General features: G+C 42.6%; 2 protein-coding genes across 4 annotated transcripts in view; one reads left to right on the top strand and one right to left on the bottom strand.

The window, feature by feature from the left end:
* Positions 1-456: 456 nt before the first annotated feature.
* Positions 457-12,705, top strand: rad52 (RAD52 homolog, DNA repair protein). Of its 2 annotated transcripts, XM_084335635.1 has the most exons (11): positions 457-545; positions 1,670-1,755; positions 2,270-2,371; positions 2,946-3,039; positions 3,136-3,203; positions 4,804-4,922; positions 5,555-5,630; positions 8,088-8,380; positions 10,685-10,896; positions 11,293-11,535; positions 12,464-12,705. In XM_084335635.1, the coding sequence occupies exons 2-11, from the start codon at positions 1,699-1,701 to the stop codon at positions 12,523-12,525; spliced, it is 1,326 nt and encodes a 441-aa protein (XP_084191761.1). In that variant the 5' UTR covers positions 457-545; positions 1,670-1,698; the 3' UTR covers positions 12,526-12,705. The 2 variants fall into 2 exon arrangements, with proteins under 2 accessions (XP_084191761.1, XP_084191762.1); XM_084335636.1 differs by lacking the exon at positions 1,670-1,755 and having other exon boundaries at positions 480-545.
* Positions 12,706-14,249: 1,544 nt separating this feature from the next.
* Positions 14,250-18,226, bottom strand: part of LOC311244966 (serine/threonine-protein kinase WNK1-like) — an 82,137-nt gene continuing 78,160 nt past the window's right edge. For both annotated transcript variants that reach the window (XM_084334680.1, XM_084334681.1), the window contains one exon: positions 14,250-18,106. In XM_084334680.1, coding sequence (XP_084190806.1) covers positions 17,762-18,106 — 345 coding nt within the window. In that variant the 3' untranslated portion in view covers positions 14,250-17,761. The remainder of the gene's footprint in view (positions 18,107-18,226) is intronic.

Here is an 18,226-nt window from a genome sequence, read left to right as displayed (position 1 = left end):
TGAGAATATCGCCTCCTATTAATTTTCACGGCTAATATCACTCTTCCTACTGTATATTACGGTCTTTGGTAATAGTCAAGTCAAGAGTTTTATTTGTCACGGCATACAAGTATACAATGAAATGCGGGTGGTCTTGCCCGCGACGATGTGCAATACAGTGGTACAACATATAATATAATCCAATAAAAAAACAACATTGTGCAATAAATAGTGTCTGTAGCTCAAAAATATCTTAAAGTGAAGGACTTTTAAACTGGAAGAAATACAAAGAGCATTTCCCTCCCTCTCAGGCTCCTGGGTGTAAATTAATTGTGGTTGTCTTTGTTGTGTGTTGCTGTCTGCTTTGGTTTTATTTTTTGTGTGATCAAAACAAGTTGTTACCATCCAGTAGATGGCGCTAATGCAAAACGTATGGGTGCCAACCGCGGCTAAATCAAACAAAGAAGAAGAAGAATAAGACATTAGGGTAAAATAAACGCGCTAAGTTTGAAAAGAGAAAGGAGCTACTCAGCCCAGACAGCTACAACTCTGTCTCTCTCTTAAAGGTACTTTCGTGAGCGTGTTTATTATCGTAAGTCTAGTTAGCATCGACTGTTTAGCGTTTATACTTTATAGCACACAAAGTTACAGGAGTGATAGCTGACATAGCAGGTTGTTGAAGGCTGTTATAAAATGGCTACCTCCAAAACAAAAACACTGACGTCCCTGACTTGAATTGGTTACAAAAATGGTCGAGCGGAGCCAATAGAGCTTCTTTAATTTAAAGTTATGAGTTACATTGTTTCACTAGGAAGAGTCATGTGTGGCGGTGACATGTTAGTTACACTTGCTGTTACACTGTATGCTGCTGTCAATTTCTTCCTCACTAGTCACTACTTGACAGCTAGCCAAGTAAATGCTCATCTTCCAAGTTTTCAAGTTTCAAGTTTAGTTTTATTTGTCACACATATAAGGTACATGTACATTACAGTGAAATGCTTGGTTCTGTATGAGCCTGCTGAGATTGTGCTTCATACAGTAAAAAAGTTAAAAGAATAAAGGCCAAACACTATACAAACTAAAGTACAAAATGCAAACAATGAAGTACAACTTTTTCAAATGCAAAAATTAGATACAGAATGACCTTACCACTGACTTGAGCTACTTGTAACCTTAGCTGTAAAGGAATGTGAATCCCTGCCCACATTCAAAACCGCTCTTAAAGAGCACCTACGGGAGGCTGCAATTCGAAACTGGCCACCGTAAATGCCCAAAACCCCCACCACCTCCTAATAGACAGTCTCCTCCCCACCGCATGTATATATTCCCTCCCCGCCGTATGTATATTTCTCTCCCACCCACCCACCCCCTCCTAATGTACAGTCTCCTCCCCATCATATGTATATACTCTGTCAGGATCTAGGGGTAACAGTACTGTATATTGGAATACCGTTTATGTCACAAATGTATCAGTACTAAATACCTATATGTCCCTATGCCATAAATGTCATGTATGTTGTGTATGTCATAAATGTCTATATGAATTGAAAATGGGGGACCCTGATGGAAACAAGACAAACGTCTTTCTCAGGTCTGCATACCCTTAACAATTGTATGTATTGAGCCGTACTGTATTGTACCCATTCTGCAATCTGTTAAATAAAGTTTTCATTCATTCATTCATTCATAGTTAAAGGCTGAGGGGAGAACTGTGGAACTATGCACCATGACACAGAGGAGGACAAGAGTACCCGGGCACCCAGGTGCTTTGGCGAGGTGGGTCAAAATCATTAGCTCCTAAGTTAAGAGTGACCTCATTGTGACATCCATGCTTTTATGATAAAATCTCAAACACAGTCACAATTTGGGGGACTGTATTAAAGGATGGGTTTACCCAGGCCCTGTTTAAAGGAGCTGTAAGTGGTTTTTCTTTGTTAAAATAAGTGTTGCATAGCTCTACATTCCAACAGCCACCACTGATGTAGTGTTTGGTCAGTAACATGGGTCTCCCAGTCTCTCCACTCTGAATTAATGTAAAAATAAATATATATATGGTATCCCTTCCCATTTTATCCAATCAGGAGAGAGAACCCTAGATATTTGTACTTATTTCAAGAAATCTTTCCAAGCCAAATTCGTTTACTCCACTGGCAGATAATTTAACTTGTTTCAAGTGGTAGGGATACCAGGATATTTATTTTGTGTTTACTGCAGAGCAGAGGGACTGGGAGACCCATGTTACCAGACACACTGATTGTTGACCTCCCCACTTTGGCTCTTTTTCATGTAGTATAAGTACACTGCTGAGGAGTACCAGGCGGTCCAGAATGCTCTCAACCAGAAGCTTGGACCAGAGTACATCAGTAGCAGAATGGCTGGAGGGGGCCAGAAGGCAAGAGTGTCTCTCTTTCTCTCTCTCTCCCTCTCGGTGTGTGTCTGTCTCCCTGTGTGTGTGTGTCTGTCTGTCTGTCTGTCTGTCTGTCTGTCTGTCTGTCTGTCTGTCTGTCTGTCTGTCTGTCTGTCTGTCTATCTGTCTGTCTGCTTCTCTCTGTCTGTCTGTCTGTCTGTCTGTCTGTATCTATCTTTACACATTCACACAAATAGTTGTTGTCACCACCTCTTAGTGGTGTGATCAGCTTTGTTGACTGTTACAGGTCTGCTACATTGAAGGGCATGGTGTGATCAGCTTTGTTGACTGTTACAGGTCTGCTACATTGAAGGGCATGCATGGTGTGATCAGCTTTGTTGACTGTTACAGGTCTGCTACATTGAAGGGCATGGTGTGATCAGCTTTGTTGACTGTTACAGGTCTGCTACATTGAAGGGCATGCATGGTGTGATCAGCTTTGTTGACTGTTACAGGTCTGCTACATTGAAGGGCATGGTGTGATCAGCTTTGTTGACTGTTACAGGTCTGCTACATTGAAGGGCATGCATGGTGTGATCAGCTTTGTTGACTGTTACAGGTCTGCTACATTGAAGGGCATCGTGTGGTCGGCTTGGCCAATGAGATGTTTGGATACAACGGCTGGTCTCATTCCATCTCCCAGCAGCACATTGGTAAGAGGAAAAGCAGCTTCACGTCACTAAAGGTTGTTATGTCAGTGCAAGGGTCACTATGGTAACAACAAATTAACAGACCTTGTCTTTTGACAGACTTTGTGGACGTCAACAATGGGAAGTTCTATGTTGGAGTCAGTGCTTTTATCAAAGTGCAGCTGAAGGTTAGAATCATCACTTATTCATATGGAATGCAACAAAGAGTATTTTTGTATCTCTTGCACAGTTGTAATTGTCAGTTTGAATGCAGATAATCCAAATCTTTTTTAGGCCACATAATACATAATAATTTTAACAATTTCTCTAGAACCTAAGCACCAGATCCTCCTCACTAGACTAGACTTGGTGATTTTGTTTCTTAATTCTTCAGAGTTTTCTTTGTTATTCCACTACTTTTGGTACAAGATCTACCTCAACAAGAGCTTTAATTTGATACAAACCTCACTTTTGCTCAGAAGTCACAAGATAAGATGAGATAAGATATTCCTTTATTGATCCCCTTGTGGAAATTCGGATGTCATAGCAGCATGGGGGAGGGGGGAGGGGATGTACAGGTATGGGCAGGGTAGAAAGACATGAATATACAATTAGATGAATATAAATATACTAAAAAAAATGAATATCAAAATTGGAGAAAAATAAATAGTAAACAAAGCCACAGATGAGGGTATGTCCTATCGGTTATATTATACGTTACAATAAATAAAGATAGGCTGTCATGTAACCTTTTCTGGCTCCAAGCACTTAACAGAAGTACAAGGGCCACAGCATAATATTATTGCAATTCCTAATGTTCTACAATATGTTAAAGATTTGTGACTCAATACTACAAGATCTCGCCATTAACCACTTCTTTTTGACTGCCCCAAAAATACTAAATAATACCCCTTATGGAAATAAAATGTGACCATTCATTATACTTAATCATGTAATCTCTAAATAATCATGAATCAATTACTTGATGGACTTTCAAGCATTCAAATTGTCAATTGGTCTGTTTTCAAGGACATTATTCGACAAAGCGTCATTATACGATTTAATTAATAGCCTTGGATTTGTAATGTGAAAATATCACAATATCTGTCTTGTATCGATACAGTATAATTGGGGAAAGTACAGTATTACTGTACTGTATCGATACCCCCCCCCCCCCCCCACACACACATAGCACAGTACATATCTATCACTCCGACATCTCTGTAACAAGTTTTATTTGTCACGTATAAAGTACATCGGGGGCGACAGTGGCTCGGTAGAGCAGTCGTCTGGTAATCCGGAGGTTCCCGGTTCGATTCCTGCTCCTCCCGGGCAGCGTGTCGAAGTGTTCTTGAGCAAGACACTTAACCCCTAACTGCTCCTGATGAGTAGGTTGGCACCTTGCATGGTTGCCTCTGTCTGTGTGTGAATGTGTGAGTGAATGGGTAAAATGTGAGGAACAAATTGCAGCCATTTACCATTTACATGTACATTACTGTGAAATGCTTGGTTCTGTATGAGCTCTCCTGAGATTGTGCTTCATACAGTAAAAAAGTAAGAAGAAGAATAAAGTCCCAACACTATACAAATATACAAACTAAAGTACAATGAAGTAAAAATGCAGACAATGAGGTACAAAATGCAAACTTAAATTTAAAGCTAAATGTGAAAATTAGGTATGGATGTAAGTGCAAATCCTTTATTAATAAATAGATCAAATATGGTGTTAAAAGTGTTTAAAGTGTCTACAGTGAGTGTTAAGGGTGAGTGTGTGCCTCTTGTCTCCAGGACGGGTCGTTCCACGAGGACGTGGGCTACGGGGTGAGCGAGGGGATGAAATCTAAAGCCTTGTCGCTGGAGAAGGCCAGGAAGGAGGCCGTCACTGACGGGTTGAAGAGAGCACTGAAGTACTTCCAATGCCTTTTAGTAAAGAGTACAGAGTGTTCTCGCGCGGCTGTGTTTGATTCTGTTAATGCATTTCCATGCGGGATGACATATTTACAGAATATGGTTTGCGTCTGAAATGTAAATGTTTGCTTGTATTTTTTATAATAATAATAATAATAATCATATATATTATTATTATTATATAAATATAATATTATTATATAATAACACATGCACATAACCCATAGAATGATAGCATGTACAATAAGGCTGTATATACCATATATATATTTATTTATTATCACCTAGGCCTTTACTATATCTGTACATACCTACTCTTACTAGTTACGCTGCTGGCCAGTAGTAGTCATACTGTCTATTTATATAATACAACTCTGTACATGCATCTGATTAGCACTACACTCAGTAGTACTAATTTGTATATTTGGGCCCAGTTTAATCACCTGTACATTGTATATTGCTGTTGCACTTTACTGCTACATTTGCACTCTGGTTGGATGCCAAACCTCTTTTCATTGTACAGTATTTGTGCTGTATAATGACAATACATTTAAATCTAATCTAATCTAACTGTTCTAGGAACAGTTTGAACCAATAGCTAAGCTGATATTTGGTCTTTCCTCCTGTCCAGGTGCTTTGGTAATGTCCTTGGAAACTGCATCTCAAATAAAGAGTACCTCATGGCTATCAACAAGATCCCCAAACAGGTGCGATACTTTATATCCCTTGGCTGTTCTTAGTTTGGAGGTATGTTTTTGGAATGCTCAGAGTCAAAGACTGCACAGAGAGACTCAAAAGGAGCTTCTACCCAGGCCATCGGGATGCTTAATGGGCCTCATTCATGAAGTGATATAAGAACAGATTTCGTTCTTAACTAGCATTTCCTCTTATTTTGTTCTTACCTGGGATTCAGCAATGTTTTCTTATTGTTGCTTTTCGCTCAGGCAAGACCAAATTCTAAGAGTGGTCGAGAGCACTTTTACCCAGATGAGAAACATTTAAAAAAGCCTACCATTCCTAATAATAATAAATACATCAGATTTATATAGCGCTTTTCCTAATGCTCAAAGACACTTTACAAAACAAACAATACAATACAGTTTTAGTAGATACAATAAAAAAAATATATATAAAAAGGTGAGAGAGGAAAGAGTTCATGGGTTGAAAGCAAACCATTGGTCAATTGCCCCCAAATACGACTTTATAAACCCAGAACTTTTCAATAATTATAATTATTATTATTATAACTTATTGCGTGCATTCTTCTTCTGAAATGGATTATATATTGCTGTTAGAACAGTTAGATGCTGGCTGCCCAGGCATACGCATACCATGCATATTTATAACATCTCCTCTCCTCTCCTCTCTTCTCTTCTCTGCTCGTACAAATTCTGAGCGCATTCGGGGTTTTAGCCACAGGGACCTTTCAGAGAGAGATGACAGGTGACAGATCCAGTATTTCCCAACCTACTCGTTCAGTATTGACAACGCCTACTTTGCTTGAATGATATATTTTGCACTATACAGTACGTGGTATAAGTACACGTATAAGTCTTTATTTGTCATCAGATTAACACACACACATGCGATGAGCGACCCACAGGAACACACACACATGCACTGAGTCGCGAGTCGTGAGACGTGTGTGTGTGTCATTTTGAGATCAGTCGCAAATCGCTTCCTGTTGAATGGATCAGACAGCGCTCAAATGCCGAAACTCGGCTGTTTTACACACGCCTCATTCGCCTTATAAGGAGATGGCGGGCGTGTCTGTATGCAAATGATTTAAGCGTGAACGCGCATTTGAATTTAAGAATGAGTAGGATTCATCATGCAACAGACCTGGGTAAGAACAGATTTGGACGTTAAGAACGGCTTGATGAATGTCGTGGTGGCTTTTCTTATTGTTCTCTTAACAGAACAAAGCAAGAATATAAGAAAAATAATAAGAGTATTGTTGAATGAGGCCCAATGACTCTATGCAACACTCACTAACCCATCCATTCTACATTCATTGCACACACATCCACATACTCACTCACTTAAACATTCACCTTTAACACTTTCATTGCCAGCCATGCGGTTCGCCTTACCCCCCTTAAATGCCACCACCCACTTCAATGATAGAGCTCTCATATTTGCAAACGCATAAACTATGTCTTAAATTATGGCTATGTGTCTAATCTGGCCGTCGCTTATCAATGACTTGTTTGCAGTCAACATTGTCAAACGGATTGTTTTTTAATCGGTTCATTTCCGTTTTATACCATTTTGAAAAACGCTTGTTTCTTTTAAGTTTCAGGAAAATATAAAGATTCTGTGATAATCGCCCTTTACTGGAATATTCTGGAATACACAAAAAACTTTGTAATTTTTCGGCCTATTTATGAATCGTTTTCAAATAAACGCTAGATTATCAATAGTATATGTGTACTTATGCACGCTATAGAAGCGAACTGAAAAATCGATTCTCTCATTTCCTGATCAGCACACACATGCACACACACATAGGGCACACGTTGTTATCTCTGTGAAAAAAGCTCTGATTATCCTAAGACTGGTAAAATAGATTCCTTACCTCAGATGTTCTCAAAAGATTATTCCAATTCCTGATCGCCATTCCAAATATCGATCGCGTTTATTGATCCAAAGCTGGGTACTGGAAATATGTATTCCACGCTGTTCTGGGGCTCGGCAATGAATCCGATCCTCTCGGATGACTTGCCCGAGAAGTTAAATGAGGAAGCAGGATTTTTTCCCCACCATGTGTTTCATTCAATCCATTCCAAAGGGGTGCAGTACCACAGGGAGAGACGATAGGGGGTGGCATTTTCCCAATGGAGCTCAGAGAGTTTGCAGCACTAACGTGAGACTAGATATCTCGTCGTTGGCATTGAAAGTGTTAACATTCACTTTAGACACTTTAAACATTGCACTACCCCTCTACCTCATTTTTGCATTTTGTACTTTAGTTTGTACTTATTTTGTATATTGTATATTATCTTGTATAGTGTTTGGTCTTTATTCTTTTTACTTTTGTTTACTGTATGAAGCACAATGTCAGGAGGGTCATACAGAACCAAGTATTTGACTGTAATGTACATGTACCTTATTATGTGACAAATAAAACAAAAGTATAAACTGTAACACTCTGTCGCACACAGCCTGCTCCTCCACTGGACCCGGCCCAGACCAAGCGCTCCGACAGGGAGCCTTTAGTGGAGAAAGCACGTTTCTCCAGCCTGGCCAGGAACGAGTGGTCTAGGTCTGCGGCGGGATCTACCAGAGCCCCGCTGGAGCCCCGAGTGCTGCTCAACCAGAACCAGAAGCTCCCAGAAGGTCAGGGGTCAGGCTCGGAGCCTAGAGCGTCTTCCTCTCATACCCCTAAAAGAGACGTTATGGCTGCGCCTGCGCTGCCTGCAGCTCACCCAGACGTCAAGAACGAGGACAGCGACAGGTAAACAACATGATGACGGTGGCCCCTGGTAACTCCTGTATAACTGTATAGATATAGATATAGTATCTACAGATATATTAAAAGGATTATATGCAGGTATGTACAGACAGATGTGGATAGATATATACACGGTAAGAATAAATATATATACACGCCACACGGTATATACAGCATTATTGTACATGCTATCATAGAGTTATATGGGTTATATGCAGGTATATTCGGACAGATATGGTTATATATATATATATATATGCAGAAAATATAAAAAATATATGCTGTATATAAAGCAGTATTGTACATGCTATCATACAGAGATTTGATATTACAGCTACTATCTCAAGATGTGTTGTGTTCATTCATAATTAAAGACAGTAGAGGGTGAGTACTTTCTTGTGATGTATCTGACACTCGCAAGTGATTTGGATTGACTTCACAACTGCAAATGCATGGGCTGTCCAAGGCTAGTCTTTAGGCATTATAATGCATGCATGAGCACGAGGTTCCTGGCATTAGACCTGTAGTTGGTCCCCGGACGCTGGGCTCTGGGCGGCACGGTGGTGTAGTGGTTAACACTGTCGCTTCACAGCTAGAAAGTCCTGGGTTCGATTCCCGCTTGGGGACCAGGTTGCCGTGTTGCCAGTTACCCAGGTGGGGTATCTCCCAGGCCTTTCTGTGTGGAGTTTGTTCTCCCCGTGCTCGCAAGGGTTTCCCCTCCCGATAAGATAAACCCAATGGAAAAACATGCACAACAGATCGCTAACGCTGTTGCGTCCCTGACGAAGACGGACAGGACAGAGCACTTGGATTGGTCCCCGGGCGCGGCTCACACTGCAGCCCTTGTCTGCTCCCGGCTGCCCTTATGGGAAAAGACGACGGGATGGGAAGTGCAGAGAACATTTCATTCAGCGATTCAGTGCATGTGTGTGCGTGTTCCTGTGGGTCGCCCATCGCATGTGTGTGTGTTAAAATCTGCATGACAAATAAAGACTTCTTCTTCTTTTACCCTGGCATTAGACCTGTAGTTGGTCCCCGGGCGCTGGGCTCTGGATGCCACACTACTATAAATAGTTAGGATTGGTTAAAGAAGAAGTCTTTATTGTCATTCAGATGAACACACACATGCAAGATGGGCGACACACTGGAACACACACACACATGCATTGGGTCGCCAATGAAATGTCTATCTGCGCTTGACCCATCCCGTTGTCCTTCTACCCAAGGGCAGCCGGGAGCAGACATGGGTTGTAGCTTGGGGCCGCACCCGGGGACCAATCCAAGTGCTCCTGTCCATTATTATTATTATCTTCGTCAGGGACGTGACAGTGTTAGCGATCTGTTCTGCATGTTTTTCCATTGGGTTTATCTTTTCCTGGGGGGGGGGCCTTGCGAGCACGGGGAGAACATGCAGACTACACACAGAAAGGCTCGGGAGATACTCCATCTGGGTACCTGGTCCCGAAGCAGGAATCGATCCCAGGACCTTCTTGCTGTGAGACGACAGTGTTAACCACTAAACCACCGTGCAGCCTAAATACAGTGGAATATGCAATGGTACAAATCCCTGGTATATGCTAAATGTACTAGGCAAATAAAGAGATTCAAATTCCCTAGTTTATTTTAATTTAAAAAAAATTTACCCTCTCTTTCTCTGATTTTTTTTCTCTGTTTTCTCCCCGTCCCAATTTAGTCATTGTGCCAATTCCCCCCCTCCCCTACCTGGTTGTTGTGTGCATGTTCTCCCACTGGTTGGTACAAGGGAACTCTGAAGTCATCCACACGCTTCCTCCGACATGTGCGGCGACAGCCAGTGACTCTTTTTTCACCTGGCAGCGAGGACTCTCATTGGTGAAGTGTAACGCGTGGGAGGTCACGCTGCCTTCATCAAGTCCTGCCTCCACTGAGCAAGCGCCCGGACCTGACCTGTAGGCGTCGCTGTCCACAACGCCAGACTCCCACCCATGACTTGCCCTCCCCCTAACCCAGCCAAACGGGTTAGTATAGCGATCAGCCCAAGCCCCAAGCAATGCTGACTCCGGGGAGTCGAGACCGCAGCCTCTTGCATTGGTGACGAGCGCAATCTCCGCTACGCCACCTGACCGCCCAAATTCCCTAGTTTGACAGAAAAACTGTTTCTCTGGTGTATTTAACAGCATTTTTGCAAGTATAGGCTGTTTCCATCTGATGGGCAGGGATTGATCTCATTGTGTGTTGTTTGGTCATCGTGTGTTTAGGTTTGCTCTACCTTCAGTCCTGAATCTCCGTCTTGCTTGCAATTCTAAACATCACATCTACCCCCTGTAGTCTGTCTAGGTCTGACCCAGACGCCGTCAACACCCCTGAAGGACACACGGACCCCAAACAGCTGAGGAAGCTGCGGCAACAGCAGCTGCAGCTGAAGTTCAGACAGGAGATGGAAGCCAAGAGGGTGCAGCAGGACCAGGGACAACCCCAGGGACAACCCCAGCTAAAGCCCGAAGACACAGAGGACACCTTTGGACAAATGTGCATTGGAGGTAACAGTGAGACTGTGACAAACGGTGAGGACACAATAAACCGGGAGTTTTTGCGTTCTTTGCATCGTATCTCGCTATTTATCAATCGTTTACTTTCCGTATCAATGTGTGCTTTCCTCAAAGATTTCTATATAAGAACTTTCTTCTAGTGTCGTCATGTTCAGCAGTAGGATGCCTCTCTTCCTCCCCCCAATGCCAGTAGGCCCCCCTGGAAAGGTAGCTGCAGACACATTTGGCTACAGCACCCCTACTGGACGCAAAGAGCCCTGCAGCAGGGATGGTTATCTAGCTGGTACTGTAACCCACCACCAGGGGGCTCAATGTACTCCCACAAGTAACCCTGTGATCTCCCTACTCTCCCAGCTCAGACATTCTCCTTTTTGTTTTCTTAACCAGATGATCCTGAACTGTGGGATTTCACCCTGGATGGGATCGAGGAGCTGTATGCAGGGGGCCAGCCCCTGAGAGGCCCCAGGCCCAGCACACCTGGGAACCACCAGATGCAAACACGCAGTAAGACCCCTCAAAGAGAGCCACCCTCGTCCCTGAGGCCCCCAGCCAGACCCCAGGAGGCCCCGTCGCTCAGCCATGCGCAGGGCAACCAGCCCCTGTACAGACCTCAGCCTCAGACAAGTCCAGGTGAGATGTTTTTGTTGAGGCCTAATAATAATAATAATAATAATAATAATAATAATAATAATAATAATAATAATAATAATAATAATATTTATTCATTTGTGAAGCACTTTTCAAAACTAAATTACAAAGCTATGAGAACAAACTATGAAGAAATTATAAAATATTATAATATAACATAATAAAAATTGTGAAAGTAATAATAATTTAAGCAAACCGATTAAAAATAATTGAATGACAATTAAAAACAACGTATCATTACAAAATAAATGTAATTTTTTTTTGATCCACTTTTTCTCCCATTTTCTATATATTCTCCCATCCCAATTTCGTATCATCCAATTCAACCCTCCCCTGTCACGAACGCTGTTTCTTGCCTCCCACAAGCCGGCTGCAATGTGGACTAAGTCATACATAGCACAAGTCCCCTCCGGTACTTGAGGTAACAGCAGTCGCATCTTTTCACCTGCGCAGCTCGATCTCTCAGTGGCGAGGAGTAACGCGTGGGAGGCTCACGCTGCCCCCGACACTTCCTGATTCTACTGCGCAGGCGCACCAACCGACCTGTAGGAGTCGCTGTCCACAACGCCCGATCCCCACCCATCAGTTTCCCACCCCCTAATACGGCCAATGTGTATTAGTATGAACGACCAGCTAAACTGAAAGCAATGTGGAGCGCTGGGCTCGAACAGGCAAGCCCAGCGTCTCCGTCATTCGTGGCGAGCGCCTTGCCCACTACGCCACGTAGCCGCCCATAAATGTAATACATTTAAAGTCTGTGTAAATTAATGTGTTCAGAGTTGGAAACATTTATCACCCAGCCAAATTTGAATGAATGCCAAGTATATAAAATGAGGTTTAAAAATTGTGCAAAAATAAGCAGTATTCTCTTCGATATTGTCTTCAGTTTATTTGCTTTTTCCTGATACAGGTGAGGCCTTTAGTCCACAGAGACCCGGGCAGTACATGAAGAAACGCAAACTGGACACTTGAGAATCCATGGGCCTGTTCTGCTCCTTAAATCCTTTATAATATCCTTAATTTGTCTTTTGTAATAATTATTTTAATTGACATTCAGTATCACAGTTGATCTCAGTTGACCCCGCTATCCAGCCTTCATTTTATAATGATGTTTTTCTATTTATTTCATTTTGTACATTGAATTGAATTGTTTTTTTTATTTTATTTGTTTTACACATGGTTATCCTGTCATAAATTTGTAATAAATTGAAAATTTTTATATGGCAGTATATTCAATCTGGTTTCCATTCCCTTTATTTTCCTATCTTTATTTAGCATTTTATAGTTTTTGTTTTCCACATATTTACATTTAAATGTTGTCATTTAGCTGACACTTTTATCCAAAGCGACTTACAAGTTCTGTATGACAAGTCAGCAGGAAGGGTACAACTCTTACAACTGAGTAATGATGTTCAAACAGTGTTGAAACTGTTTGGTGCTGCAGTGTTGAGTGCCTAGTAGTAAAGACATTAGTATAGTAGGAAGAGTGCATGATGGTATAAGGTAAGGTATTTTTCCCCCCTGATGATTGAAGTGTTTTTACAGCTTATGGATTGTACAGTGCAAGAAATAAAATGCAAAAATATAGGTGTAAATATTTGACCCCACAACGATTCGATTCGATTACAATTCTTCAGGCAACGATTCAATGCATCATGAAATCTCTTCATTTGACCACGATTCGATTATATTCGATCAGTTCATTCCCCCAAAAAGTTTGAATACACAAATGTGGCTGGGGGAACTGATTCATTCATTCAGCATGAATGGACTATAGGTCAATAATAGGGGTGTAAATATTTGACCCCACTTCGATTAGATATTCATTTGACCACGATTTGATTTGATGCATCGACTTTAGGATCGATGCATTGTTACACCCGGAAATTCTACCCCATACACACTTTCGGCAGTAGTTCTTTACCAGGCTTTATCTCACAGAGGACTGGGAACGAGGTTAGTTGATGGTAGGGCTGACCCCTATTAATCGATTAGTCGACTAATCGGTCGAAAGGAGCCGTAGTCGACTGGCCAACCGAGGCCTAGAAGCGTGGCTAACGCTAATGGCACGCATACCAGAGGCTAACTGCCTACGAAAACAGGCACAGAGGCACTGAAAGAGGATTTCACCCATCTAATGAACACACTAGACTAGACAAATATCAAGATGTATCCATCAGTGGACCAATTGCATGCTTTTGCAGAGGACAAGAAGCCTTCAGTCGACTCCTTCAGACATTAAGCACCCCCCACAGCCCAAATGGAATGATAAAACATTAAATTTTTTTATAATATACTTTTTTTTTTTTTGGCCAATCCTAGTCGACCACCCAAATCCTTAGACGGGGACAGCCCTAGTTGACTGTAACCTCGTTCCCAGTTTTATCTCTGAGATAAAGCCTGGTAAAGAACTACTGCCGAAAGTGTCTATGGGGTAGAATTTCCGGTGTATGTACTTCCCCTGGAAGCTGCCTTTTCCCGAATCCTGTCGGCAAACAAGCTAGAACGTCCCGGTCATAGTAAATTCTTCAGGCAAAGCCGTTGCAGTGGCTTAAACAAGGAAATATTGTGCACTTCACACGTTAACTGGTTGTTAACCGTTACTGGAGACAACCTGTAAGCACTAAGCACCGACCTTGGAAGAAATTAACCTATAAAGCATGAACAAAAACTAAAATCCACAAACTTATGTTTCTTTTATTTTTATTTCTCTTTTCTTACATTTTGTACAATGTGAAAAAACATACACAAAACCAGAGAACAGTCACAGGAAGTCAGTAAAGAGGGAGCAGAACTAGGTACAACAGGATATAACTGGGTTGTCGGTAGCCTTATGAGACAATATTGTATAGAGGAATCTTTTTTGAGTTAATAGCATTAATAGAACTGTATATATTAGCTTTGTGTTGAGCTTGTGCTGTACAGTAGTGGGTGGGTTGTGATTCGGTTTGTCGTTTTATGTTAGATTAAAAACCAGTGTAGAAGCTAGCATGCAGAATCCATTTTCTGATACATTGAAACGAGGAGTCGTGCCTGTGACAGCGGTGAACGGAGATTGAACAGATCAACGGCACTTTGTGAGGACTCACGAGAAGGCAACGTAAAAAGAAAGAGAAGCAAGGATGTCTATATTCCAATATCAAAAACATTTTCTCGAGCCAGTAACAACCCTCATCGGCATGCAAATGTTCCATTTCCCCCTCTTGTCCATATAAAACCTTTTAAACATTGCATATTCTGCATTGCAGTAACTTATTTTTCTCTAGAGAAGTTTAAGTATTTGTCCAATCTATGAGTAGGTGAAAGGGTCACAGGGAATGGCACTCATGAGGTGGCAATAAAAAGGAAAGAAAAACTAAAAAGTGCCAGCAGGGGAAATGACGCATCTCATTCTCTGCTTAAGCAAGTACTCCTATGAAATACTGTAATGATAATTCAGACATTTTAACCCAAACCATTACATTTTAGAGCCAAACTATAATATACAGTTAATACACAAAGACATGTAGTTGTAAAGAGAGAAATTGCTTCCAAAACTACCCAGTGTGCTCTTACTTCCTCAGTCCTGTGTATAATGTTAGCTCTATCCTTCCATAGAGAAGATACCTGTTAACATTGAGGATACAGTCCTGTGTATTATGTTCGTTCTATCCTTCCATAAGCAGCAGTTACCACCTCTGTTAACATTGAGGATACAGTCCTGTGTATTATGTTCGTTCTATCCTTCCATAAGCAGCAGTTACCACCTCTGTTAACATTGAGGATACAGTCCTGTGTATTATGTTCGTTCTATCCTTCCATAAGCAGCAGTTACCACCTCTGTTAACATTGAGGATACAGTCCTGTGTGTTATGTTAGCTCTATCCTTCCATAAGCAGCAGTTACCACCTCTGTTAACATTGAGGATAGTCCTGTGTGTTATGTTCGTTCTATCCTTTCATAGAGCAGATACAACCTCTATATGTTAACATCGAGGATAAAAAAAACACACTTGGAACCGTTTGCTTGTATTGTACAGGTTTGTTCAATTATTATTGTCGTTTTGTTTTTTTGCAATAGTCACAACTACATTACTACTCCATTAGTACATCAGGGATAGGTGGTGGTGGTGGAACTCGTCATTAGTGAGAATGCAAGGCACTGTTCCGCAGGTGTACAGGGCAGCCTGTCTATATATATATATATATACATATATATATAAAGTACTGGATGGTGGGAGCAGGGCACACGCAGTACTCTATGGTGACTCCAGCAGTATGTGTGAAACCATTTACTTCACATTAATATCGTACACAGTAAAAATAGAAAAAGGAGAAAAAGATGAAAAAAAAATAATAAAGACAGGGCGGTGAAAGATAAGAGCTTAATAAAAACACAAGGTTACTCCTGTGTTCATATGATACCAATAATAACCCTGCAATTGCACTTTTATATTCCTTTTGACTACATGTTGTTTAACAACCTTTTAATAATAATTACAATGAAACAACATCAAAATCTGATGGCTGAATACAGGTCCGTAAAGAACATTGTTTTTTTTTCTTTTTTCCCCTGGCAATTAAATATACATGTACAAAAACAGACCACATAGAAGAGAACCCCCAGATGCTCGTCACGGTTTGAAGCGACGCAAAAACGGGAAATAAGGTGAAATCATTTAGTTTTTTTTGTTTTTGATACAGACTAGCAACCTGTGTGTGTGTGTATATCATGCACCATCTGTGTGAACGGCTGAACGGATTTTTCCTTCCGCCTGCCAACAGCATCACAACTCCCCAAGTGACATTTCTCATAATGAAAGACATTGTCTTAGACAAATTTTGAACCTAAACGTCAGAGTAGACTGTCTGTAATGAGTGCACCAGGTGATATGGTGACATGTAAACATGGGGCGCTTAACCAAAACCTCTCGCTTCATCCACCGTACAAAACAAACAGCTTGGGTCTAAAGTTTAAACCCCTAACCATTTGTTATCCCCTCGCTCCCTAACCGAATGCAACTCAAGTCAACCTTAAACCATGCTAAACCCCCCCAGTATAACTGCTTTTCTGTTTTACTTACAGCACACACACACATCTACCATGTCAGAGAAGGGTACATCAGTAAGGACTCTGAATCAACCTGTACGGGGACGAATGATGAAGACTCAAAATCATAAAACACACCAGGCCTTCTCACGGGGGGGGGGGGGGGGGGGGGGAGAGAAGATAAAACATAGGCTCACTCAACATGGAATCATAACCCAGTGAAGAAATGTCTATATACAAAGTCGATGTTTACATGTTTGGGGGATTAAGGCCACTGTTTACGAGGGACAGAATATCGCTTCTCACTGCCGTTATTGCATTTTACTGTGTTGCAATTGGCCCCAGTCTCAAACCCAGCCCTCTTCTCTCGATCCTCCAATCACCAACCACCGCTTGGAAGATGGAAGAGGGCGCGGTTTGAGACAAGGCCCGTAGAATAGGTAGCCACTTTGATAAATGCAAATCCACTACACTCCTGCAGTTACCTTCTAGTCTCTCTTCCTAACACTCTCTCTCTGCTCACATTCTACATACACCTACCTCCACCTGTCAATCACACCCCCACCTTCAATACAGTCACATTCCCTCACTATCCCGGATAGCTTAAAACATACCGTTCCCAAAGTGACTCAACCCAATGAATGCAGATCTAGAGCACATGTACATATGTGCGGGGGGGATGAGGGGGAGGGGGGGTGGCATAATCACTCCAATCTTCTCGTTAAGCTTAAGGCCAGGAGCAGTCGAGATGCGACTCATTGAGTTCCTACATGCCTCCCCTTCACAGGAATGATGACATTTGCAATGGGTGCTTTCTTCTTCTTCTCAGAATACGTCTTTGGCCGTCGTCGGTCCTGCCCTTGGGTCCTTTACTTCACTGGACACGGAACCAACCCGAAAAAAAGTCTATCGCAGCTCACTCCGCGGTCGCCGGCGCGGGTTGAGTGCGATTGGTGTGCTGTGGGCGTGTATTGCACTCTCCCTCCACCTGACAAGACAGCTCTCTCTCTCTCTGCCCAGCAGGACCCAACCACTCTTCCAACTCCATCAAAAAAAAAAAAAAAAAAAAATGAAAGCACAACACCCAACCACCCGAGCGACTAACCGAGAGAAGCTAGTGGTTCTTGCCCCTATGGCTGTCTGTCCTGCCCCTCCGCCCACACCTGGGCTCGGACTGGGGCTACGTGGGCCTGAGGTTGGAGCCTCCGGGGTTGACAGGTTTCTGTGCGGCTGTGCTGGTTCCCATGTGGTAGCCCTGCTGCAGGGCAGCCGAGGCGGCGGGGGCGGCCTGGTACTGGGCCAGGGGCTGGCCGGTGTTCAGCATGTTGACTTGACACGAGCCTGTCCACTGGGGGGCGCTGTACTGAGCACCGGTGTAGCCGAACCCCTGGCTGCCGGGGACGAGGGAGCCCTTGCGGGGGTTGGCGGGGTTGGGGAGGTGGTGGGCGACGGCGGCGGTGCCGGGGATGGGGCAGAGGGGGCCCGGGGCAGAGAACTTGCGGCCCATGTTGGCCGGAGGGATGATCTGTGGAGAGGAAGAGGAAGTTCAAGCGTTATTAGCAGGAAAATAAAGTCAGCGAGGACTGACCAGCAGGGGGAGCCAGAAACACAGGGCATATAGTGACATGGAATGGCTCGTAGAACA

Source organism: Notolepis coatsorum (genome assembly GCF_963971535.1).
Source record: "Notolepis coatsorum genome assembly, chromosome: 18".
Taxonomy (NCBI): Eukaryota; Metazoa; Chordata; class Actinopteri; order Aulopiformes; family Paralepididae; genus Notolepis; species Notolepis coatsorum.
Note: the sequence above shows the minus strand (reverse complement) of the source record. Positions and strands in the feature narration are given on the sequence as shown.

Bases quoted from the DNA above. Each gene is read 5' to 3' on its own strand.
- rad52 (XM_084335635.1), top strand. From the start codon at position 1,699: ATGCACCATGACACAGAGGAGGACAAGAGTACCCGGGCACCCAGGTGC. The intron at 10,897-11,292 runs GTAACAGTGAGA...TTTCTTAACCAG, and splicing joins TGGACAAATGTGCATTGGAG to ATGATCCTGAACTGTGGGAT. The intron at 11,536-12,463 runs GTGAGATGTTTT...TTCCTGATACAG, and splicing joins TCAGCCTCAGACAAGTCCAG to GTGAGGCCTTTAGTCCACAG.